Source organism: Phyllobates terribilis, unplaced genomic scaffold, assembly GCF_046119375.1.
Source record: "Phyllobates terribilis strain yellow unplaced genomic scaffold, ASM4611937v1 Scaffold_9__5_contigs__length_417890890, whole genome shotgun sequence".
Classification (NCBI taxonomy): Eukaryota; Metazoa; Chordata; class Amphibia; order Anura; family Dendrobatidae; genus Phyllobates; species Phyllobates terribilis.
This window is the reverse complement of record NW_027362769.1, coordinates 342,580,396-342,607,387: the sequence shown is the minus strand read 5'-3', so window position 1 is coordinate 342,607,387 and position 26,992 is coordinate 342,580,396. Positions and strand designations below refer to the sequence as shown.

At 44.9% G+C, this 26,992-nt stretch overlaps 1 protein-coding gene across 3 annotated transcripts in view; it reads right to left on the bottom strand.

Moving 5' to 3' along the window:
• Positions 1-26,992, bottom strand: part of LOC141162203 (cytochrome P450 2K4-like) — a 303,300-nt gene that overhangs the window by 251,662 nt on the left and 24,646 nt on the right. For 2 of the 3 annotated variants that reach the window (XM_073648051.1, XM_073648053.1), the window contains exons 2-5: positions 15,649-15,811; positions 14,121-14,270; positions 13,543-13,703; positions 3,532-3,705 (exon numbers count right to left, since the gene is read on the bottom strand). In XM_073648051.1, coding sequence (XP_073504152.1) covers positions 3,532-3,705; positions 13,543-13,703; positions 14,121-14,270; positions 15,649-15,811 — 648 coding nt within the window. The remainder of the gene's footprint in view (positions 1-3,531; positions 3,706-13,542; positions 13,704-14,120; positions 14,271-15,648; positions 15,812-26,992) is intronic. The other variant, XM_073648052.1, reaches the window with a different exon arrangement.

Genomic DNA, 26,992 nt, shown 5'->3' with positions numbered 1-26,992 from the left:
GAAAACACTAATATTTTTTTTAATAAATCCTTTACACTAAATGACAAGTGCAGTAACCAACACTGTCACTGTGCTTCTTATATGTGTGACTGACATGTTTCTATCTATCTAATCTATGTGTGATGCTCTATTCCTTCTTGTCTAAATTGTCGGGTACCGGTGTATGCCGCTGCTGAATTTGCCGGCCGGCTTTTTTAAAGAGAGTGTCTTCTGAGCAGTTTGTCAGCTTTTGGACACCTTTGCAGGTGTTTTCTATGTGTTTCTATGTGTTTTTGTTTGCCTGCCATTGGTTTTAACGGTGTTCGACGGTGTTCTAAGGTGTTCGACGAACAGTTCGACGAACAGTTCCTCGAACATCCCGGTGTTCGACGAACCGAACCGAACCCGAACACTACGGGGGTGGCTCAACACTAGTCATTATCTGATGTCCTGTTTTGCCAATATTCATGTTTTATTCATATGCAAATTGGTCTTGCAAGTGCACCAGTGGGGGTATCAGTGTACTTGCAGTCCTCAGTTCCTCTTTGATTCTTTATGCTGGTGCCACTCCCGAGTGGAGAGCAGAGGTGACATTGGGCAGCAGAGCCTGTCTCTATTTTAATCAATCAAGAAGCAGCACCCCTCCTTGGTGCCCCTGTGTTTCCCTTCTAGTATTGTTTTTCTATCAGCTGGAGTTACATTATCGCCATCTGGATATTTTTTAAAAATTCTAAATAAAAGACATTTGCTTTTACTATTGGAGTCTGTGGAGCTGGATCATCGTCTTTCCTATTACTTATTCTGCAGTACCTCAGGTTTCTTAAGTACATTCTTACAGACAAGCACCTTTAAGTAAGAAAAACTATGAAAAAGCACAAAATAATCTTTTACTTCTTTAACTGTAGAGTTGTGTCTCTTAAGTGTTTTCAAGTGTTGAATGGATGTAAAAACCTAATTTCAATTAGATGACTGGCATGACTCCTGTAATATATTGTAATATAAAAATACAGTTATATGAAAAAGTTTGGTCACCCCTATTAATCTTAAGCTTATTGTTTTAAAAAAATTGGTGTTTTTGCAACAGCTATTTCAGTTTGATATATGTAATAACTGTTGGACACAGTAATGTTTCTGCCTTGAAATGAGGTTTATTGTACTAACAGAAAATGTGCAATCTGCATTCAAACAAAATTTGACAGGTGCATTAGTATGGGCACCCTAATCATTTTCTTGTTTTAAATACTCCTACCTACTTTTTACTGATGTACTAAAGCACTTTTTTTGGTTTTGTAACCTCATTGATCTTTGAACTTCATAGCCAGGTGTATGCAATCATGATAAAAGCTACTTAAAGTGGCCACTTGCAAGTTGTTCTCCTGTTTGAATCTCCTCTGAAGAGTGGCATCATGGGCTCCTCAACACAACTGTCAAAGGATCTGAAAACAAAGATTATTCAACATAGTTGTTCAGGGGAAGGATACAAAAAGCTGTCTCAGAGATTTAACCTGTCAGTTTCCACTGTGAGGAACATAGTAAGGAAATGGAAGAACACAGGGACAGTTCTTGTTAAGGCCAGAAGTGGCAGGCCATCAGAAAGGCCGAGAAGAAAAATGGTGAGATCAGTCAAGGACAATCCTCAGACCACCTCCAGAGAGCTGCAGCATAAACTTGCTGCAGATGGTGTCACTGTGCATCGGTCAACTATACAACGCACTTTGCACAAGGAGAAGCTGTATGGGAGAGTGATGCGAAAGAAGCCGTTTCTGCAAGCACGCCACAAACAGAGTCGGTTGAGGTATGCAAAAGCACATTTGGAGAAGCCAATTTCTTTTTGGAAGAAGGTCCTGTGGACTGATGAAACCAAGATTGAGTTGTTTGGTCATACAAAAGGCGTTATGCATGGCGGCAAAAAAACACAGCATTCCAAGAAAAACACTTGCTACCCACAGTAAAATTTGGTGGAGGTTCCATCATGCTTTGGTGCTGTTTGGCCAATGCCGGCACCGGGAATCTTGTTAAAGTTGAGGGACGCATGGATTCCACTCAGTATCAGCAGACTCTTGACAATAATGTTCAAGAATCAGTGATAAAGTTGAAGTTACGCAGGGGATGGATCTTTCAGCAAGACAATGATCCAAAACACCGCTCCAAATCTACTCAGGCATTCATGCAGAGGAACAATTACAATGTTCTGGAATGGCCATCCCAGTCCCCAGACCTGAATATCATTGAACATCTGTGGAATCATTTGAAGAGGGCTGTCCATGCTCGGTGACCATCAAACTTAACTGAACTGGAATTGTTTTGTAAAGAGGAATGATCAAAAATACCTTCATCCAGGATCCAGGAACTCATTAAAAGCTACAGGTAGCGACTAGAGGCTGTTATTTTTGCAAAAGGAGGATCTACTAAATATTAATGTCACTTTTCTGGTGAGGTGCCCATACTTATGCACCTGTTGTTTGAATGCAGATTGCACATTTTCTGTTAGTACAATAAACCTCATTTCAAGGCAGAAACATTACTGTGTCCAACAGTTATTACATATATCAAACTGAAATAGCTGTTGAAAAAACACCAATTTTTATAAAACATTAATCTTAAGATTAATAGGGGAGCCCAAACTTTTTCATATAACTGTACAAACCAGAGATATACCAAGCGGAAGCTGTGTGGTCATTTCATTAGAAGGTCCCAGCCCCAGTTAAACCCATCACATTTGATATTGGTAGGTTAGTACCTGTGCAAGAAAGCCATCTCTAGAAGAACTGCACTATAAAGGGAGAACCATTAGATTTCCTGTGTCACCACTTGTCTAATTGTATAACAGGCAAAGGCAGTGATATGAGTAGAATTACTGACTGCAGGGCTGGCATGCGGAAGGGCGGTAGTGGGCAAATCCCTTTTCAAAAGTTGCCTTCTAGTTACACAGGGTAACAGACTTTTGGCCCTAAGGGCATGGATACAGATCAAGGATGCTAAATATTCAGTGAACATAACCCTGCAGTCACAATTGTGTCTGGAAGAAGTCTTCATAGCGGTCTGGGCTAGATGAAAAAGATGGGAAAAGTGAACAAGTCCAATAAGAGAAAACATTGATATTGGATTGGATTTATAACACACACTGTAGAAAAACACTGACAATAGATCTATTACCTCACTATTTTACCCTGTAGTGCATCAAACATTGTGACATTGATTCCACACACACTTTTTTATACTGCCAGAAAAGTTTTGATTGGTAGAAAATATGTTGCAGTGCATCTTAAAAAAAAAAAAATACTGTAGTTTAATATTGTGCTCTTCATCCTGAACAACCCAAGCAGCGGCCCAGAAATCAGTGCTTCTGCTCTCAGATCAAGACCTTCTGTGCTGACTGAATATGATTGCTATGTTGGTATAATAGTAGAGCATTTACATTCTCACTTTTGCTTTCGGCCAGCCCTGACCAACTAGATAGTAAAATCCTTAGATGTACCCAGAATAATTGATATCACACCCCTTTTGATCACATAAAAGAAAATGAAGGTAACATATGCACTATTAACTCACCTGTTTCTGCTTCATAAGATATGCATCGATATATCCTGTGATGTCATTTGCATCTAAATCCAATCGGCGATTCATCGAACATTGGGAAATAAAACCCCTCAGATCTTTTACGTTCTGCTGTAGTTTCTTATGTAGGCCAAGGAGTGATCCAAGGAAGGGATAATAATCATACAGCTGTGGAAATCAACAGTTCTTCTTCAGATATTCTTGCAACAAAAAGTACAGACCAGTTCAGTAACGGTGTATACTGGGAATAGCTCGGCCAGTCGGTGGTTAGCGCTCCACCCTCCATCACTAAGAGCCTAGGTTAGAATCCCGCCAAGTGTAATCTCTGAATTGGCCCCATTCAGGTTTTTTTTCTACATGATTTTTATCAGTGTAGTGGTTCTAATTTTTATCCATTTTTCGTCAGTGTAGATTATTTTTTTTTTACTATTCTTGCATGTCATCCATTTTTCTCATTTGAGAAAAAAACAGATTGAGGTTTCCTAAGCTTCTACTAGCACTAGTCAGTCAAAATGGGACACTGCACAAATTCACTGAAATCGATAAGTTTTGTCCACAAAATGAATCCAAATCGGACATGAGTTTGGGTATGTGAAAAAGACCATAGACTATAATAGGTATGCGTTCTATCTGCAAAAAAAACAAGCAAATAAAAAAAAAACACCAAACATATACGCAAAACTTGAGTAAATGTGACCTAAGTTGATATGTTCTCCTTGTTGGTTTGCATGGGTTTTCTCGTGGTTCTCCACTTTCTTGCCATACTCTATAAAATATACGGGTAGGCTCATTGGTCCTAGTGTGTATGTGAGCGAGAGACAGATTAAGATTGTGGCGCTCATTGGGGACAAGAACAGATAAGAGTAATGGCAATCTCTGTAGAGCGCAGTAGAATATTGTGGTACAAACCTCTTTATCCAAGAGAGGACACATCAGATCAATCAATTAATTATAGGCATTATATAGGATTAGTAAATAGGGTCTCCTTTTTCATGAAAGAGTAATGCTTCAACTGTGTCTAGTTTTTCACCTAAAATAATTCACTTATAGGGAAGCTATCATCAGTAAATGAACAACTGTTTAAACCAGGTTTTTATGTTACATGTATTTTTTTTCTTTTTACTATTAAAATCTTTATTTTAAAAAAATTGTAATCTTGCAATTTTCACATTGGCCACTGGGGCTTTTTTAGACTCATACTTCCTGTGCTTTCAGGAAGAGTTTGCAGTAGGCTCCATAACATCAGAGGCAGGATTACAATAAGAAATACACAGCTGATTACACAGGATCCACCAATCACAATAAGCGGTCACAGCTGACCTGCTTTCCCTCGTTTCACAATGACCTTTGCATACGCTCATTCTATCCAAATTACAAAAACACATTTAACACAAAAACCTGATGTAATCAATGTCATTTAATTCTCTTTAATTGATTAAAAACTCTACATTCCTGTCTAGCAACTTATCTGTGTATTATAACTTGCTCTGTACCATATATCAGTAAGAATACTAAAAAGGTCCTTATTCAGTTACATAAAATATGAAGAATAGGTATGAGAGCTACTAACAGCTAAATCTAATGGTCAGTGCTCCCTGCTGATTCTCCTGGATCTCTCTGCAGCATCCAACACAGTTGATCACCAGTTCCTCCTCACTATGCTTCGTTCTATCAGCCTCTAGGACACCATTCTATCCTGGTTCTCCTCTTACCTCTCTGACAGCTCCCTCACTGTATCTTTTGCTGGCTCCTCTTCCTCTCCTCTTCCTCTTACTTTCGGGGTTCCCCAAGGATCAGTCCCCAGCCCCCCTCTTCTCATTATACACTGCTCCTACTGGACAAACAATCAGTAGATTCAGTTTTCAGTACCATCTCTATACTGATGACACTCAATTATACACCTCATCTCCTGACATCACCCCTGCATTATTACAAAATACCAGTGACTGTCTTTGAACTGCCTCTAACATCATGTCCTTCCGCTATCTAAAACCGAACCTGTCAAAAACTAAGCTCCTTGTGTTTCCTCCCTCCACTAACCTACCTATTTCAGATATTGCCATTTCCATGTGTGGTTCTACCATTACTCCCCAGCAACATGCCCACATATTTGTATCAGATCTTTCCTTCATTCCCCAAATGTAAGGGTGTGACAGGGACGGTCATACGCCTCTCCTACTGAAGATAACATATGAATTGTATTGTATGAGTAATAGGGTTTTATTGTGCATAGATTCTTATAGGCACTAAGGAGTGAATTTAATGTATTGTAATGTGATGAATGTATAATATTCCTTATGGTTAACATATAGGGAAAGTCTAGGTTTAAGTATAAGACATAGGTATAGCCAGAGCATCAGGTGTAAGTTAGGAATGGGAAAGGTGCCTGTCTACAATCGACAGTCCTTGGCACTTGGTTCACCAAGTGTCTCATACGTCAGCATCACAGGCCTCCTCACTTTTCGAGTCGACATCCTCCTGGTGGGTTGTTCCTCAGATAGCACGGGTTCTTTGGTCACAGGAGCTTCTTCCGCCACACTCTTTTCCCATGCTTCCTCAGATGCTCTGTTACAGGTCCAGGTGGTGGAACCTCTGTGCCGAGGTGCAAGGAGGGACCCAGAGGGGCGTGACTAAGTATCAACCCGAACCGACCCTGGTTGTACGGCGGCAACGACACCGTGACCAGGGAGGATCCGGGCTGAGGGACCAGGTGCTACTCTGGGGACGACCTTGTAAGAGAGAAGGTGGCTCCCACGGGTCAGATTGCTGGGACTGACCGGTATGGCGGATGGACACGGCAAGCAGGCGGAAGTCTCTGGTAGCTGACAGGTGGTCACAGTTCGTGAAAGCAGGGCAAGTAGCAGTCTTTAGTTTTACCAGGAAGGTGGTCACAGCAAGTGACGGCAGGGTCTCCAGGCAGGCTGGCAGGAAACAGGCGGGTGCTCCCAGGTGAGCGGTCTGACGGACACACCAGATAACAGGCGGGTGCTCCCAGGTGAGCGGGCAGACAGACGAGGCAGGTAACTGGCAGGTAACTGGTGGGCGCTCCCAGGTGAGCGGTCTGACGGACACACCAGATAACAGGCGGGTGCTCCCAGGTGAGCGGGCAGACAGACGAGGCAGGTAACTGGCAGGTAACTGGTGGGCGCTCCCAGGTGAGCGGGCTGACGGACACAGCAGGTAACAGGCGCGTGCTCCCAGGTGAGCGGTCTGACAGACAGGGCAGGCGGTTGCTCCCAGGTAAGCGGACTGACAGCCAAGGCAGGTAACAGGCAGGTAACAGGTGAGCACTCCAGGTGAGCAGGCTGGCAGGCTTGGCAGGTAACGGGCAGATAACAGGCTGGCAGGCAGGACGAGGAGTCAGGCTAGCAGCGGGACCTGAGGGTTGAAGAAAAGATCAGACACAGAGCAACAACTTTGCTCGGGCACCTCCATTTTGGAGGAGGTGCCTTATATATGGGAGGTCCTCCGACAATTGGCCGGGGACTCCTTAGGACGGCGCGCGCGGTCCCTTTAAGAGAGGGGGAGCGCGCCGTGCCCTAAGCACACTGCCGGGGAAGGAGTGCGCACCGGCAGCAGGGGGGAGAGAAGCGCTGGAGGACGCCGCGCCAGGAGCGGGGAGGTGAGAGGGATGGCATCTCTGCCTAGCAAGGGGCAGAGACGCCAATGCTACATGCTCTAGGAACTGCTTCTGTAAGTTGCTGTACTTCTCAGGAATCGTCTGGTTCTGCACGGTCTGGTAATTCAGTTTCTCCTGAGTGTCGATCGGTCTTTCCAGTGACTGGTGTTCGATCATCAGATCTGAATTGGACTTCATCTGTACTCCTTGGTACAAACTCTGGAGCCTCGGGATGTAGTTCACTCTCCTGAGGATGGTACATCCCTCTCCTTGCCGGTCCGAGAAATAGAACGGTGTGCTCTTCTTCATCGGAACTTTCAAGGTAACTATCCACCACTGGAGCTTCAATCTGTAGTGGTCTCTTAGTAGATCTCGGTCGATGTCAGTCTGCTTCTGGGAAGTCTTGTTGTGGTGGGAGATAATCACAGGGTAGTAATAAATTCCGATGGACTATTCTGGTTTTCTTGTCCCCTCTTTCCAATCGGATTTCATATACTGGACTGTCATCGGCTTTCTGCTTTACGACCACATACACCTTGTCTTCCCAGTATGAATGAAGTTTTCCTGAACCACCTTTCTCACGTACATTCTAGACTAGCACCCGGCTTCCCGGTGCCAATTCTGCTCCATAACATTTTTCGATCATAGTACTCCTTACTCTTGCTCTGTCCTTGTGTAACCACTTTGGACGCTATGTTGTATGCCTCTGCTATCCGTTCCTTCCATTTCTGAACGTACTCAGGATACGTTCTGTAAGTCTCTGACACCGGAGTATAGAACATGATGTCGATTGTCAGCCTTGGCTGACAATAGGAAGAAGGGTGAGTTATAGGCATGTACCACTTTTGACAAAGAGCTCCTCCAGTCTTTCTTCTTATCAGCTTTTAAAGTGCGCAACATTGACAATAATGTCCAGTTAAAACGTTTCACTTGTTCATTACTGTGTGGGATCTCTGAATTCTACAGTACTTTCCTAGCTTGGCAAAGAGCTGGTTCTCAAATTCTCTTCCATGGTCATGGTGTAACCTGGTAGGGAACCCAAACCTCAAAGCAAAATCATTGAAGATCTTCTCTGCCGCTGTTCGACCCGCTTTTTTGATGGTGGCATATGCTTGGGCAAACCGAATAAAATGGTCCATCACCACCAATATGTATTCGTAACCACCCTTGCACGTCTTGAGATGTAAAAAGTCTATTGAGACCATCTCAAACGGATACATAGTTTGGATGTTGCCCATAGGTGTCTGGGTTGATGTGTTGGGACGTTTATCTTTCAGACACCCACACTCCCTGGTCACATACCTCTCAATATTTCTCTGCATGTATGGCCAGAAGAAACTATCATGGATCAAGTTGGTTGTCCTTTCCACTCCCAGGTGTCCCATGTTTTCATGGAGTTCTTTGAAGACCAACCTACGGAATACTCTGAGTAGTACCAACTGCCGGTTTTGTCCTCTTTAACGATACAGGATACCGTCTTCACTGAGGTAGAGCTTTGTTCATTCTTTACCTAAAACAGATACTGCTGGTGGCTCATTATCTCTCTCCCGTTTGCTTGGAAACTGATATTGGTCCACATAAAGTAGTATTCTACCAATTATCTGATCTTCCCGTTGAGCTCTACGGATTTTTCCTTTTGGTAGTTGTTGAATGGACAGGGGGTGATCTTGTTCTCTCGCTTTTATGGTGGTTTCCACCATCAACGGACACCACAATGATGTGTCTTCTTCTTGATAAGCTTGCACTGCTTGGGTAGTGCTCTCAATTGCTTCCAGACTGGCTTCCTCCGAGCATTCTTGCATGAACTCCTCAGGCTCTAGTGGCATTTTCGACAATCCATCAGCATATATAGTTAGTAAAGCCGAATAAAGACTTGCGTCCATCAAGTTCAACCTGTAAGTTCTGTAATTGCTAAAGTTGATCCAGAGGAGGGCAAAAACCCCAAATGATTTAGCCAATCTTCACCTGAGGAAAAATTCCCTCCCGACTCTGAAACCAGCAGTCAGAATAAATCCCTGTATCAACCTACTATTTTATTTTATTTTTAAGTATATGCAGAAATCTGCCTGGTATCTAGAAATGCATCCAGTCCCCGCTTGAACTGGTTTAGTGAATCCGACATTACCGTCTCCTCACTCAGTGAATTCCATATTTTCACTGCTCTTACCGTAAAGAACCCCTTCCTATGCTGGTGCTGGAACCTTTTCTCTTCTAGTCTTAGTGAATGCCCTCTTGTTACCGTAATATCCCTCCTTTTGAACAAATCCCTGGCAAGGTCTCTATACTGTCCCCTAACATATTTGTACACATTTATTATATCCCCCCTCAACCTTCTTTTTTCCAGGCTGAATAGTCCTAGTTTTGCCAACCTTTCTGGGTTTTGCAGTCCCTCCATTCCCCTTATTAATTTTGTTGCCCTCCTTTGTACCTTTTCAAGCTCGTTTATATCCTTTCTATATATTGGGGCCCATAACTGAGCACAGTATTCTAAGTGTGGTCTGACCAGTGCTTTGTACAGTGGAAGAACAATGTTCTCATCCTTTGCAGCTATACCTCTTCTGATACATCTGCATTGCATTTTCCTGGCCTGTACTTGATGCTGAAAATGAAGTCAGCTAGTTCAGCGACCCATGTCTAACCCATTGCTTTCAGTTTGGCTGTAGTGAGAACATAGATCAAAGGGTTGTTGTCAGGGTATACCTCAAACTCTTTGCTGTAGTAGAGGTAATCTCTAAATCATTCACAGATAGCCTATTTCAATGCCAGGAACTCCAATTTTTCAGAATGTAGTCTCTTAATGACTCTTAATTTTCTATCTTGATGCTGATACAGGGCAGCTCCCAGTCCAACTTGAAAAGCATCACAATGAAAGACAAATGGTAAGTTGAAATCAGGATATCCCAAGATGGGTGGTTTTACCAGGTAGTCTACTAGCTCTTCCAACACCTCATGATGGTCTGCTATCCAGAGAATTGGCTGTCGGGACGAAACAACGTTGTTTCATTTAATATTATGATTTTTAACTGGTGCAAATGCATAGTATTTAATTAGTGGCACAAAATGAGTGGCACCTATGGATACTGTGATAATACAGGCATAATCGCAAAAAATGCATATTCAAACAAAACAACCACGATCTAAAGCCCAAATTTTATACAATATAAAAACATGCTTTTATTAGACATAAATATAAAAACACATGGCCCGTCTGTGAGCCCTGATATCCGATGTCCCTGTACTTTGGTATGCAGCTTCTCATTTATTGATATATAAACACAATGAATGTACTGTTATTTAATGACTACTAGCATATCTCTTGCATAATCATTACCTGTCATACTACTTGACATTCTACTTTTGAACTCTACATCAGTGACTGCAGGGTGCACCTGGTGTGTACTCAGTGTTTAGTACATATGGCTAATTAGCCGTATATGGTTCTGACAGAATGGGTCTTGCATGTCCCATATCATGATTTATTTTTATATATTGTATGTGGTTTGGATCACCTGTGGACTAAATATCTGCATGTGAATTTTTTATATTTATGTCTAATAAAAACATATTTTTATATTGTAAAAAATTTGGGCTTTGGTTCGTCTTTATTTTGTTTGAATATGTTTCTTTCTTTTAAGCCCGGTCCTACCCCCGTTCTTTTTTTCTCCGTGGGTGTCCACCCCCCAAGTGGAGGTATAGCAGGGCGGCAATCTTGGAGAAGTTCCGAACATAAGTACGATAGTAGGAGAGAAATCCTAAGATCTGCTTCAACTCCTCGACAGTAGAGGGCAGGTTGTCTTTTAAGGCCAGTACCGGTGCGATTTCTGCTGGGTCCATGGTATATCCTTCTCCAAACACAATTTTCCCTAGAAATCGGACTTGCCTTTTGAACTGTTCACACTTCTTTGGGGTCAACTTAACTCCATGTTGTTGATAACGCTGTAATACGGTCCTCACGTGTTCAGCATGCTCCTGGAAGGTTTTGCTGTGTACCACATTGTCATCCAAGTATGGCTGGCAGATACCATCCCTCAGTCCTTTCAAACAGGTCTCCATGCTCCTCTGAAATTCAGCTGGAGCTGAACTGAGCTCAAACGGTACGCAGATCCACTCTTAACCCCCACGGTGTTATGAATGCTGTGAAGGGTCTACTGGCCTCTTCAGCAAACCCTTGAAGGAATGCTTTACCCTGATCGAGGACAGAGAATCAGTTATTTCTTGATATGCTATCCAGCATATCTTGAATCTTTGGTATTGGGTGCTGATTAGGTACTGACTTTTGGTTTAGTTCCTGGTAATCACAGCAGAATCTCAACGTACCGTCCTTCTTGATAACACAAACAATAGGAGAGGAATAAGACAACTTCAACTTTTGGACCCAACCTCTGTTGATTAGATCTTGTAAATACTCTTTCACTTCATGGTTTAATGGCACAGACATGTAACTTCTTGCTACTGGAGTCATGTCTTTCAAATTGATTTTCAATTGCAATGACGGGATACAGCCTATATCAGAGTCATCTTTAGAGAATGCATGACACTCGTCTCTCAGCATCTGTTTTGCTATCGCTATATCTTCAGCACACAAGTGTTCCAGGAATACTGGGGGATCCCAGGACCCTGAGGTGGGTCGTGCAATTTCCTCCCCTGGACAACTCCTGTTCCTTGGTGGGGAGACTGAATTCAAGGTGGGTCTCACACTGGCTGTATATACCATTTTAATGGTTTCAATGTGACCTAACACAGCCTTTGGATCCAGTCTAATTTCGTGTTTTGTAGTATTCATCACCGTACTGTCAGTCGTTCGGAGGTTTTGGTCGATTCCTGCAGAGCTGATGTTAGGGCTTTGAATTATTCTTTAAATTCCTGTAGTTCTGTCTGCGGATGGAGATTACCGCTTTTGGTAATTGTTGCCGCACCGGCATCCTCCAACTTCAAACTGGTTAGAAACTGTATTAGCTTCTGGAGAAACGTCCCCATGACATCTTCATCTTCTTTCTCCTCCAGTTCATCCATTTTTGCATTAATGGCAGCTAACAGTTGCCTGCGGTTGTGTGCTTTAGAAATCTGTTCTTCTCACATGTTTATATGTTCTGCTATTGCTCTCAATTCTTCACAAGTTAACTGAAGAAGCAGCTCACTAATTCTGTCCATTTGTATTTCCACATCCATTACTGCCAGTGAGTTTTTCTTTAGGGCTGGTCCCCTTTAACTGGTGTAGCAGAGTTGAATTGAGATGCTGTGCTGCTGTGTTTTTCCAGACACTTTTCTTCTTCTCCCTCTACACACTAATTCCCGCTCAGGATTCCCCGTACGGGCCACCAATGTTACACACATGCCACTAGGTTCAGATAGGGTGAGACTGGTTTCATGAATTCTTTGGAATCCTGGGGGAGCCGTTACTCAGGGCGACCATAGGATGCAGCTTCTCTCAGGTACACAATAGATTCAATTGCTGACCAGACACATTTGACAAGAGTCTTTTTCAACAGTTTAACAGTGGAATTTAATCTGAAGCACAGCCAGTGCAATTCTGGGATATTACAGCAACAATCTTCATTACAGTACAGTTTGAGTTTCTTGAGCAACTGTCTCCAGTAACAATACAGTAGTTTCTTCACAAGGCACAGTATTACAGTGTCTTCAGTAGCATAATTCTGCATAGATTAGATCTCTTAGCAGCACACTTCTATGCATACACAACCACAGGCTTTTCCTTGACAAGGACACAATAGTACACAGCATTTTTTATCCTGCATGGAGATGGAGGGGGGAGGGTTTGATGAGGGAAATGATTCCTGTGACACAATTCCTTCCAGTCCTAGTCCTCCTGCCCGATAATACTCTGCACTGTTAGTTCAGGGAGTTTATCTGACCTGTGTTTAGTTTCTCTCCTGATCTGAATCCAGTTCAGTTGCCTTCTGTCAGATCCATATAACACACCACCTTGCTCTTCGGCTTTAGTCAGACTACAATAACAATTTCCCCACAATCCCCCTGCATGCTTCTGAACCACGACACTTCCTGTCTCCTGTGCTTGTGTTTTTTGTAACAGTTGCTGGATGCTTTTGAAGCAACAGCACTACTTTTGCATGTCAGAAATATATTATAAATCTATAGAGGACCGCAATCAGTAATATCTGGACCCCATAGGTAAAAGCAGTCTGCTTCCCTACACTCTGAGATTGTACATCATCATCTATTATACAGTGCACTTTTATTTTATAAATTAAGCAACTGGAGGGTAGTGGGTGACAACCAAGAGATGTGTTTGGGTTCATTTGTCTGAGCTCATGATAGTACTACCATTAGCCCTAAAGGTGACCCTTAAACTATTCTTCTGAGAATGCACTATAAAGGTTAGATATAAGATCTGAAGGTTTTCTTACCATTACTTTGGGAGTACCGACCAGTTTGGGAATTTCATCTAACATTTTGATTAATTTTTGAAATGTTGGGTCATCATATTCAAACCTTTTCCCAAAGATAATAGAGCAGATTACATTGGAAACTGCACTGTTTATCAGCAGGTGAATATTGAATGGTTTGCCTAAAATAATAAAAATATATATACAATAAAATAAAATATGAATAAAAAAGCCTAACACATATATAAAAAATTGCTCCATATATTGTAGCCCCAGGTCAAATCTACTTTCATTAATGAAAGTAGATCCAAGAAACAAGAAACAACCAAGTCATAATTGCAGAAACAATTGAAATCCTAATGATATGTTTAGATGCTGCAGATGTTTCCCACGTGTAGCAAAATGTGATGCAAATATAGAGCAAAAACTTCACACTTTGTGGCATGCCCTCTTCTATATGTGAATGGGGGTTTGCAAAAACCCTTTGAATAATGTAGTTTAACCGTGTTGTGGATTCTGGAGATCGGGTTGTAGAAAGAGACAGAAAAGAAGTTGGAGTATCTAAAAACTATGAGATAAAAGTGAATGATGTATCTTACCATTGTGAGATTTAATACTATCTATAAGGGGCATTAATTCATCTTGAATTCTGGATTCCACACTTTTCTTCCCCATTCCAAAGTCTCGAAGTGTTGATATTGTGAACCTCCTCATGGATTTCCATATTTCTCCATTAGAAAGTATTATACCTAAAATATAGTTAAATATGGAAAACATTGGCAAGTATTAATTAATCATACTTAATAGAAAATAGCCTTCTAATCTAAACAATCCAACAAGTGGTTTCTTTAATAAGTTAAAGAAGTTGAATTTTTTTATTTAAAAATTGCATTTATAAAAACACTAATAAATGAGAAAATGCATGTAAATTGACAACCGAGGTTGTCATAAACAATAATAATTTTATTAATAATGTAAAAGAAGAAAATGAGAAAGAAGAAAATGATGCAAAAGTAAGAGGAAAGAAGAAGAGAAGAAGAAAAGAAAAAGATGTTGGCTACAGAAAAGATGGAGAAAATGAGGACAAAAAAAGAAAGAAAAAAGATAAGAAAAAAACAGGAAAAGTAAGAAAGAAAATGAAAAAATTATGGTACAACTAAAGAAGAAAGTTGGAGAAGGAGATGATGCAAGAGGAAGAAGAAAAGAGAAAGAAAAGTAGAATGTAGATGATAATAATAAAGATGGAGAAGAAAATGGTAAAGGAAGAGTAATCAAGATTTTGTTATGATAATGATGATGAAGGAGATTGAAAAGAAGTCAGGACAGAGATAAGGTGAAGATAAGAAAAAAATGAAGAAAATGATGAAGTAGATGAATAATTAGATAAAGAAAAACAAACAGAAGGAAGATGAAATAAAAAAAAAGAGGAAAATGAAAAAGGAAGAATAATGAACATGATGATGATGATGAGGAAGATGAATGAGAAGAAGGAAACAGAAGAAGAATGATGTATAGAAGTAGAAGGAGATGAAGAAGAAGGTTAAAAAAAAAGGACTGCTGGCTACTTTCTAGGAATAACTTGAGCGCCTCCCTCCCCTCCCCTTTTCTTTTCTGTCTTTCTTGTTCTTGTTCACACTTGACTGATAAATAATGTTTGGATGTTTGTTCCCCTGGACTTGTTCAATAAATATAGCAGCTTCATTTTAATGTATATTAATTTGTGTAAAATTCACAAAAAAAGTTTAAAAAAATATATGAAAAGGAGAAAAAGGAAGTAGAATGATGATGGTGATAAAGGAGGAATAAGAAGAATGCGAAATTATAATAATAGTAATTTTTACTTTTATAGCGCCAACATATTCTGCATCCCTTTACAATTTTATAGATACTAGCCACTATAACTTTCTGCAGCCATTACACATCCTCTAAGAGTTGGCGTAGATGTTTAAAGTCTTCTTCAATTCATAACATTTACTCGTAAATGACCTTAGTTGATGTTTTTAGTGAATCTTCGATTAGCAAAATCAGCTATAGTTATTGGACTTTAAAGTATTCTGCTCCCCTAACAGGTTACCATTGTGGATTTTACAAGTCATAGAGGGCATAATATTATAGTTCTATAAATACCATGTCCATTAGAGACAATTTCGAAGACTGGAGTAATTGGCCGATCTCCAAAATCCTCAGCTTGAGTTACAAGTGCTTCTTTTATAATCTTATATCCAGCAAGTATCACCATTTTCTTCGGTCCAAAATTCAAAGTAAATATTTCGCCATACTTCTTAGAAAGCTGAAAAATATCATATTTTATAGTTATATAAGACATTCATTTGAATCATGCTTCTGTAAATACAAAAAATGTATTTTCAAACCACAATGTCACTTAATCAGAGCTAATAAAGATAAACTTCCAACAAGCCACAGTTGCTATTGATACCATGAAGCTGGGGAAATATGCAAAAATCTTAACATAATCATGGTATTTCGCCTTAGTACTAAATTTAGGGAAAAGGAGGCCTAGTAAAGACCCATTCGGAACAGCTGAAAAATTAAGCCTGAGAGGAAATAGCTAGTGTTTGAAGGCTCTATGCTAACTGGAGTGATGCCCTGACCTAAAGATAGAACCTGGACTTAGAAGCTCCTGTGGTGACCCTGGGAAATTGAATACGTCAGTCTACCTGCCTTGAAACAGCTGCGGCTCCAGAGATAGTAAGAGAGGAGCCATGGCCTGGACGCGCTTCAGTACTATAGTTAGAGAATGTTTGAGAGACTGTGACTGGAGGTGAGCTGTGGCCTGAACTAGAAGTCTTCTAACACCTGACCCAGCAGTGAGAAACTCTAGCCTGTACCAGGAGACCAGAGCAAAGAGTCAGTGTGTGTCTATTGTGCCTTGCATATGTAAGATAGTGCAAGACATGCTCTGAGAGCTGCTTGGTAATTAACTATTTAAAGAGTATCAAACTGTTATGCATTTTTTTATATTTTGAAGACACTAGAGTGGGATTCCGGTTTATGAGACCCTCACCGATCTCTCAGAACATGGCAGAGAAATGTCAGCGCTGGAGGCAGGAGTGCACAGCTCTTGTTCATGAGAGTACACAAAATGGAATATGGAAATAATAGAGAGCCTATTACTTTCTAATTTATCTGTACTCTGTTCTGTGTGCTCACTCGGGAAGGAACTTTGCGTTCCAGCCTCCCGTTCTGCGCACTTATCTGCCAACTTTTCAGTGATTTGTGAGGATCTCATTTCCGTAACCACCATCTACAAGCATGAAAAGTGCCTGCAAGATATAAAAAATGCATAAAGGTTTAGTTATTCTTCAATAATTTCATATGTCCACGTATTTTGCACTTTCTCAGATGTTAACCATTAAAATGTACTTGCATAGCCTCTAATAACATAGACAATGTTCAGAAAGTTGAACATTAAAAGCCTTGCCATTAGCAGAAGACTTTACACCTGTGCAGAAGACAGGAGCGTTGCAACCAATGTAGACCTCCGCCATCTATACAAATGATATTTCCCACAACTACTAGGAACTGATAAAAATGTTTTCTTGCATTGTAAAAGGTCGCTCTGCCACGCTGAATATCAGAAAAGTACTATTGGTACCGGATAAAATCCACTCCTCATCTAACTCAAAAGGCTCCCCAGCGATTGTTTCCTTGGACGCGGAAAAGGCCTTTGATAACATAAATTGGGAGTGGCTATACAAGTGTAGCACCCCGAGGGCTCGGCTGCTACAGGGGTATTGCACCTCGAACCAGAGGTGTGATATTCCACTCCCGGGTAAGGATAGAGTGTGGACTAGGACTCGGTAGGCTGCATGCACCACACACACCCCATTTCCGAGGGACAGCTCAACGGTGCTCCCACAGAAGTGCAGGCACGACAGCATCTGTTCCTGGCTGGAGTGGGGAGGGGGAGGAAAACCCAGTGGTGTAGGAGCAGATAGGGGTGGTTCTCTGGGCATAGGTAGGAGCCCATTGGTTGCTAGTCACCTGGGCTCGGGTGTTAGAAGGAGGTATAAAAGGTGGGCACCATCTTAGAACAGTGTTCAGTCTGGGAGAGGAAGTGACAGAGCAGGGCCTCTGTGGAGCTCTGCTCCGGAGGCGAGCCTAGCCTGTGAGGCCCAGCCAGCACTGAAAGAGAAAGAAGAAGTTCAGCCAGTTCAGTTCAGTGGAGACAGTCTGAGGAGAAGACAGGAAGCAGAGCCCCTGCATGGGCTCTGCTCCGCAGGCAGGCCTTGTCAGGAGGCTGGAGCCTGAGAGAGAGAGAGAGAAGAAGGAACAGAAAGGACAGTAAGAAAGGACGCAAGGAACAGGAACACAGAGAAAGGCCCAGAGACACGAAGGCAGAAGGAACCCTAAAGACCCAAGAGATTGCGGGTGACGGGTTGGCAGAACAGGGTACCGGAACCCAAATTGGTGGAGGCAACAGATTCCTCAGCCAAAGACCGGAGGTTGTTACCACATCTTGGTGCGACCCCTCACTACATCCACCAGAAAGGCATACCGTATAGGGTCAGGGAAACCGGGAGAGGTTTCGCCAACAGAAGGCCCGAGGAAGCTGGACAAAGGTGGGTCACTGGTGGGGACGGCTAGAGAAAGGGAAAAGAAGGGAGCTCTGAACCACACTCTGGAATTGCCTGGGAGTTGACCGAGTCCCTCACCTGGTGGACGCAGCACGGCTTGGGCAGTCATCGCCTGCAGCATTGACCTGAACAACAACTGTGAGTAAAGCATTGAAAACTGCAACTGCTCGTCTCTGTGGTTCCTCGCCGCACCAGCACCATTAGTACTGGGACGCTCACACCATCACCACCATCATCCACATTAGCTGCCCTGAGGCAATACTTCTCCCGTGGGGAGTCATCCCAAACTTAGCTGCGCAAACAACATCAGCCTCAGCGGTCTGCAGCGCAGCGGCGGTCCCCACTGACCGCAATCCACGGGTGGCGTAGTCGGACAATTATAACACCAATAGACTGCCACTGGTTTGACCACCCTGGGCACGGACCAGGTCACCGCCACACGGAAACTACAACCCCCAGCATCCTACAACAGGCCCGGTTCCGGGTATCCCCTGCACAGCACAGGCCCAGGGGGCGCGTCAACTTTGGCGTAGTCGGCAGGATCGTGACCAACCCGCCACAAACGGGTATTGCGTGCCTGAAGAAGATTGTACATGTACCTTGAAAAGAAGTCTCCCGCCATTTCCAGAAGTTTCCCGCCATCCGGAGTCGTTTCCCGCCATCCGGAGCCGATTCCTGCCCTCAGACGCCATCTTGGACCGTTTCCCGCCATCCGCAGCCGCTTCCCGCAATCGGACGCCATCTTCGGGACGCCGTGCAGGAAGAAGAGGGGCGTGGACGCCGAAAGCGCGCGAGATCCGAAGCTCCGCCCCATGCTCTGATGCTGCGCAAGGTCCTGGAAGGGAGAGGGAGCGACGCTGACGTCACAGGAGCGCGAAGCAAGGTCCTCAACCATGACGATCGACTGCGGAGCCGCGGCCTACAGAAGAGGATTGCCGGAAGGTAGGCCACGGTCCACCAGGGGGGAGGAGGACACCAGGAACGGAGAGCGAGATGGCGGACCGGCAGCAGACCAAACTGCCCAGCATCGGCAGTGCCCCAGCCGTCGCGGGCCCCAACCAGCGCCAGGAGAAGACGCGTGATGCAGGAGCGGTCGCGGGAGCAGGTAACAGGAGTCTCCCTGTCCCGGACGCTGCCAGCGTCAGCCTGCTCCCGGGCCCCCTGGTGGAGCCGCCAATCCCGGGCGCTGCAGACACCGACCTGCTCCAGACCCCGCTACAAGCCCTGCAGCCGAGCCCTCCAGCCCTGGGCACCGCCACCAGCAGCCCGCACCCAGGCCCAAAGTCGCACCCTCTGACCCCGGGCGTCATAAACGGCGGCCCTCTCCAGGCCCGGTCGCAAGGCCTGAACTCCCCAGGTGAAAAAGGACTGTACACCCTCCACGTCAACCGGCTAACCGAAGAAGAGCTGCAGTACCACCAGTACGAGGAAAGCCAAGAGGACCCGGACGGGTCTGAGGATTATGAGGAAGGTGCGCAAGGAGGACACCGTTACTAATGAACGGTAAAGTGTAACTGTATATAGTTACCCGTAAGGGTATAGAAACTGTTGCTAAGTGGAGTGTGGTCCCCGTTGGGACTGTTACCGGTTTGAAAAGTTGCCCTATTCCCTAAGTTATCTGGCTGAGGACTGAGAGCAGCCATCCCTCTTCCCTACCTGGCTGAGGACTGAGAGCAGCCATCTCCCTAATAGAAAAATGGACACCTGGTCGCAAGTTGCACAGTGGCCAGTGAAGAAAAGAATTTACTAAAATGTTTTACCAGAAAAAGTTTGATATGCTGAATAGTTTTATATGCGGCTAGAAAATGTTATATGACAAAAGAGTTCCAGTAATATTAAAAGTGCAGTATAATGTCTAGAAAAGAGAAAGTGTTTCCCATAAAGGGAAGTTGAATAATGTCGGCCGGTTTCTAATGTGAAAGGTTTTGAAAAAGTATTGCATGTTTTTGAATTGTCTTTGCTCTTTCCCAGCCCGAGGACGTGCTGTGATTTACCACGGGGGAATGTAGCACCCCGAGGGCTTGGATGCTACAGGGGTATTGCACCTCGAACCAGAGGTGTGATATTCCACTCCCGGGTAAGGATGGAGTGTGGACTAGGACTCGGTAGGCTGCATGCACCACACACACCCCATTTCCGAGGGACAGCTCAACGGTGCTCCCACAGAAGTGCAGGCACGACAGCATCTGTTCCTGGCTGGAGTGGGGAGGGGGAGGAAAACCCAGTGGTGTAGGAGCAGATAGGGGTGGGTCTCTTGGCATAGGTAGGAGCCCTTTGGTTGCTAGTCACCTGGGCTCGGGTGTTAGAAGGAGGTATAAAAGGTGGGCACCATCTTAGAACAGTGTTCAGTCTGGGAGAGGAAGTGACAGAGCAGGGCCTCTGTGGAGCTCTGCTCCGGAGGCGGGCCTAGCCTGTGAGGCCCAGCCAGCACTGAAAGAGAAAGAAGAAGTTCAGCCAGTTCAGTTCAGTGGAGACAGTCTGAGGAGAAGACAGGAAGCAGAGCCCTTGCATGGGCTCTGCTCCACAGGCAGGCCTTGTCAGGAGGCTGGAGCCTGAGAGAGAGAGAGAGAAGAAGGAACAGAAAGGACAGTAAGAAAGGAAGCAAGGAACAGGAACACATAGAAAGGCCCAGAAACACGAAGGCAGAAGTAACCCTAAGGACACAAGAGATTGCGGGTGACGGGTTGGCAGAACAGGGTACCGGAACCCAAATTGGTGGAGGCAACAGATTCCTCAGCCAAAGACCGGAGGTTGTTACCACATCTTGGTGCGACCCCTCACTACATCCACCAGAAAGGCATACCGTATAGGGTCAGGGAAACCGGGAGAGGTTTCGCCAACAGAAGGCCCGAGGAAGCTGGACAAAGGTGGGTCACTGGTGGGGACGGCCAGAGAAAGGGAAAAGAAGGGAGCTCTGAACAAGTGTTGAGCCACCCCCGTAGTGTTCGAGTTCGGTTCGGTTCGTCGAACACCCGTGTGTTCGCCGAACTGTTCGTCGAACTGTTCGTCGAACACCTTCGAACACCGTTAAAACCAATGGCAGGCAAACAAAAACACATAGAAACACATAGAAAACACCTTCAAAGGTGTCCAAAAGCTGACAAACTGCTCAGAAGACACAACTAACACATGGAAAAGTGACAAGTACATATAGTCATGCGAAAAGAAAAGAGGTGGAGGAGTAAAAGGAGGGGGAGACACAGATATAGGCATGTCATGCCCTTCTAAAATCCAAAAAGTGAGAAGCCGACACGTTCAGTCCGCTCCTGCCCGTGCCACCTCCGTGTCGCCGGGTTTGTGCCAGAGCCGTGGTGAACCCTGACGGCCAGCCCCCCTCTCCCAATACTGGTGCCTGTCCGCTGGTGGGTCGAGCGAGCCCCCCTGTGGTGGAGGCAGCTCTAAGCTTTTTAATTTAAATTGTCTCTCTAATTTGAATAAATACACTTTAAATCCATTTACAAGGATCTATTGGAGGGCAAGTCTCATGCCAGCAGCCGCGTAATTCCAGCTCCAGTAGCATCCACTAAAGCTGCTGCAGTTAAAAAGCTTTTATAAGGATCGAGCTCGGCTGTCCACCGCAAGGCATCCTACTGCCAGTCCGAGCCCCTATGCCTTGGGGTGCCTCCTGATGCTCTTCACTGAGTATCCCGTGGTCCCGAAGCATTTCCTTTGAAAAAATGAAGTGTCCAAACTACAGGTGGTGTAGCTTGCTTAACAGCCGGGATAATCCGCTGACTAGCAGACCCTGCTACTAGGCACAAAGTATTTCCTGGGCTAGATGCAGTTAAAAATTTGTAATTAGATACTCTCGTTGGATGCTGAGAAAGCATTCCATAGAGTCTCCTGGCACGCCATATATGATTCTCTTAAAAAGCTTGGGGTAGGGGTCTAGGGGACCCTTTTATAGCCAAAATCACGGCCCTGTATCGCAATACGTCACCTAGGCTGAAGATAAATGGAACTGTAGCACCCTGAGGGCTCGGTTGCTACAGAGGTATTGCACCTCACCCAGAGGTGTGATATCTCACTCTCAGGTAAGGATGTAGTGTGGATCAGGACCCGACACCTGCATGCATTACACCACATTGCCGTGGGGCAGGGCGACCAATATGCCCCTGAGATGGGCACGACAGTCCCTGTCCCTGGCTGGAGTGGGGGGAGGGAACACTGAGGAAGGGGAACCCTGTAGTGCAGGAGCAGGGAGGAAGCAGTTCCTGGGTGCATTGAGAAGGGAGTATAAAAGGTGGGCACCATCTTAGTTCAGTGCAGAGAAGTCTGAGCAGAAGTGGCAGGGAGCAGGGGCTCTGCATGAGCTCTGCTCCGGAGGCGGGCCTAGTAACAGAGGCCCAGGCCTGGAAGAGGGAGAAGGAAGGAAGAGGAGCGGAGAAGGCTCCAGGAACGAGGAACGAAGGGATCTCAGGGGTGCGGACGGGCGAGTCGCCACCGCACGCCCGAATCCACCTGCGTGGAGGGGTCAGGCCAAAGGGGGAGACCGGTCCCCGAAACTAGTGGAGGCAGGAAACGACCCTCAGCTAGAAACAGGAGGCTGTGACATTTTATGTGGCGCAGCCCCTCGCTACACCCGCTAGGAAGGCACCACATAGGGTCAGGGAAACTGGCGCCAAGTTTACCAAGAGGAGGCCCGAGGCAGCCGGACAGAAGGGTTGGTAAGAAAGGCCAGACAAAGGACACACAAAGGGGGTCCTGTGAAGCACTCCAAAGTTATCTGGGAGTTGTCTGAGCCCCTCACCTGGTGAGCACAGTACGACGTGGGCAGCCGTTACCTGCAGACGTGGTCTGGATAATAAGAACTGTGAGTAAAGGCCCTGGACTGCATCACTGACGCCGTGTCATTACTGCTGCTGCCCTGCACCCTCACCCCCATCCTCCGCATACACTGCCCTGAGGCTATACTCCTCCCGTGGGGAGTTATGCTACGCTCTGCTGCACCCACAACACCAGCCTCAGCGGTCTGCCCTGGAGCGGCGGTTCACTCTGACCGCAATCCACGGGTGGCGTAGTCGGACATTTAAACATCAAAACCACATAAATAGTTCCGCCACTGGTTTGACCGCCCTGAGCCACGGAATCGGGTTGCCGCCACGGAGACTACAACCACCAGCATCCACCAAAAAGGGTCCGGCTCCCGGTGTCCCAAGGCCCAGGGGGCGCGTCAGAACATTTTCATCACCTTTCACAATCACCAATGGGACAAGGCAGCGATGTTCTCTGTCCCCTCTCTTATACATCCTAGTGACGGAGCACCTGCTCTCATCAATTCGCCATAACCCCAATATTAGGTGGATTGAGGTGGGAGACACCGAGTACAAGTGCTCTCTATTTGCTGATGATGTCCTAGTATATATCACTCAATCACATATATCCATCCATGCTGTTATGGCTGAAATAGATCACTTTGTTACATGGTCAAATTTTAAAATCAATGCAGCGAAGTCTGAGGCCCTCGATGTCTCCCTCCCCAAATCCATATAGGATTCCATCCAGTCCAACTTTCCCTTTGCCTGGCCCTCACAGGGTATCAAATACTTAGGAATTCCTATTCATAGAGACCTCTCCCATCTATGTTATCTTAATTTTGGGCCCTTTATTGAACAACTCCATACAGACCACGGTTGGCAAGTTAGAACTGTAAGATTCACTACGTGAACCACTGGTGTTTTGTGGAAAAGCACATGTACACTGTGTTCCAAATTATTATGCAAAAAGTGTTTAGGAGTGATAAGGGAAGAATTTGTTTGTTTGTCAGTTAAACTCATTGATGGTGATGTGTGTCAGGGCTCTTTATATCACTGTAAGCAATTGCAGACACCTGTGCTAATTAGTTTGGCAGGTGTGTCCAATGAAAGGCAAGACTACTTAAGAAGGCTGTCTCACATTATTAAGCAGCCTACATTTTCTGCCAAAATGGGAAAGAAAAAGGATGTGTCGGCTGCTGAGAAGCAACAAATTGTGGAGTGTTTAGGTCAAGGCATGACTACAATCAACATTGTGCGATGATCAGGATGAAGTGTCTTGGCAATCAAGAAGTATGTAGCTGATTCACAGTACACACGTGTGCGTGCTGATAAGGGCAAATTGAGGACTCTTTCCTACAGGCAATTACGTCAGGTTGAAAGAGCAGCGGCAAAAAAGCCTCGTCATAGCAGCAGACAAGTTTTTGAAGCTGCTTGTGCCTCCAACGTCCCCCGAACAACAAGATGCAGGGTCCTTCAGAGGTTTGCAGCTGTGCATACGCCATCCTGTCGACCTCCTCTATCCACTTCACACAAGCAGAAACGGCTCCAGTGGGCCAAACATTACATGAAGACTGATTTCAAAACTGTTTTGTTCACGGATGAGTGCCGTGCAGCGCTCGATGGTCCAGATGGATGGAGTGGAGGATAGCTGGTTGATGGACACCCCACGCAAACACGGCTACAGCGCCAACAAGGAGGAGGTGGAGTAATGTTTTGGGCTGGAATCATGGGGAGAGAGATTGTCGGCCCCTTTAGGATCCCTGAAGGCGCTAAAGATGAACTCCATAATGTATGTGGATTTTCTCAAACAGCACTTCCTGCCATGGTTCAAGAAGAAGAAGCGTGTATTTCACAGCAAGATCATTTTTCTGCATGATAATGCACCATCTCATGCTTCACATAAAACATCTGCATCTCTGGCTGATATGGGCATAAAAGGGGACAAACTTATGGTGTGACCCCCATGCTCCCCTGACCTCTACCCAATTCAGAACCTTTGGAGCATCATTAAAAGGAGTGTCTATGATGACGGGAGGCAGTTCACATCTAAGCAACAGCTCTGGGAGGGTATTCTGTCCTCATGCAAAACAATTGAAGCAGAAACCATCCAAAACCTGACAAATTCAATGGACGAGAGAGTTCAGAAGCTCCTTTCGAACAAGGGGTCCTATGTGAAAATGTAACATCACCTAGAATAAAGTTTTGAGTTGAAAACTGTTTGATTTCAGTTTCTAACAACCTGATAATGCTTATAATTTCAAAAATGACCATTTTTTTGGTCTTTATTAAAATGAAAAGGTTGATCGAAAAGTTTGGGGGATCTAAGAGTGTGGCAACCCAGTAGTCATGATTACTTCGAATTCTGACAATATGAGGGTCATGCTGCAGGTAGTGCAGCAAGAAGGCACTTATGTGTCTTGCGCATCTCGGAGCCCCAAAATTATTTTCCGGGCTAGATGCAGCTAAAAATTATTATTAATTTTAAATCTGGTGAAGCTTTAGTATAGATGGCCTAATAGGATCAGTGCTGCACACTGCTACAAAGCCCAAATTATTTTCCAGTCAAGATACAGATAAACATGATTAGTAATTTTAAATCTGGTGGAGCTTATTATAGATGGCCTAATAGAATCAGTGCTGCACACTGCTACAAAGCCCAAATTATTTTCCAGCCAAGATACAGATAAACATGATTAGTAATTTGAAAGCTTAAAACGGTTGGTAGGGTGATTTTAACCAATCATCAAGGTTTTACTCTCCCCAGGATGACACAGGGGTAGAAAAGTCGTTTCGGATCCATGATTTGTTCATCTTTATGAACGTGAGTCTGTCTACATTATCAGTGGAGAGCCGCGTGCGCTTATCTGTCAGCACACCACCAGCAGCGCTGAACACACGTTCAGACAGAACGCTGGCAGCGGGGCATGACAAGATCTCCAAGGCGTAAGTGGCTAGCTCCGGCCATTTATCCAGATTGGAAGCCCAAAAAGAGCAAGGGTCCAGTGACACAGTCGTGGCTTCAATGTTTACTTGGAGATACTCCTGTACCATCGTCTCTAGGCGTTGACTATGTGTCAGACTTCTTGTCTCCTGTGGCCTTGCAAAGGATGGGCTAAAAAAGTGGTGAAATGATTCCGCAAAATTGATGTTACCAGCAGATACTGTGGTTCTGTTACGGTTTGAGTGCTGAACACTTGACGGTCCCACGGTTGGCAAGTTGGAACTGTGAGATTCACTACGTGCACCACTGGTATTTTGTGGAAAAGCACATGTAAGATTCTGCAACAGTCTCTGCTGATACTCCTGCATGCGTGCATCCCTTTCTATGGCAGGAATAATTTCTGCAAATTTACTTTTGTACTGGGGATCTAACAGTGTGGCAACCCAGTAGTCAGGATTATTTCTAATTCTCACAATTCGAGGGTCATGTTGCAGGTAGTGGAGCAAGAAGGCACTCATGTGTGTTGCGCATCCAGGAGCACCAAGTCCCTGTTGTGTTGGTGGCGAGGTAACAATCATGCTTCCTTCCTCTGTCCTCTCCCCCCAACCTCGCACAACAGAAATGTGGTCAAGGTCTCCCTCATCTGATGAGTCTTCCATCAGTTCGTCCTCCACTTCTTCCTGGGCTCCTGCACCTTCCTCACTAGTTTGGCTGCTACCATGCGCCCTGGTAAAACCATCTCCCGACCCTCACATGCCTGCCGCCTTGGTGCTGCCGACCGTCTGGACCTTGCAGATGTTAGCCCTTCCGCATACAACTCCTCCTCCTCTACTTCCTCCACCTCCTCTTGTGCCACCACCTGACTCCGAATTCTGTTTAACATGTGCTCCAGCATGTAAATCACTGGAATAGTCATGCTGATAATGGCATCGTCAGCACTAAACATCATCGCCATTTCAAAACTGTGCAGAAGGTTGCATAGGTCCCTGATCTGAGACCACTCCTCCAGCGTGATTTGCCCCACCTCTGGATCTCGTTGGCCCAGGCTATACGTCAGAACGTATTGCACCAGGGCTTGTCGGTGCTGCCACAGTCGCTGCAACATGTGCAGAGTTGAATTCCACCGGGTAGGCACATCGCATTTTAGCCGGTGAAGTGGCAGGCCCAACGACTTC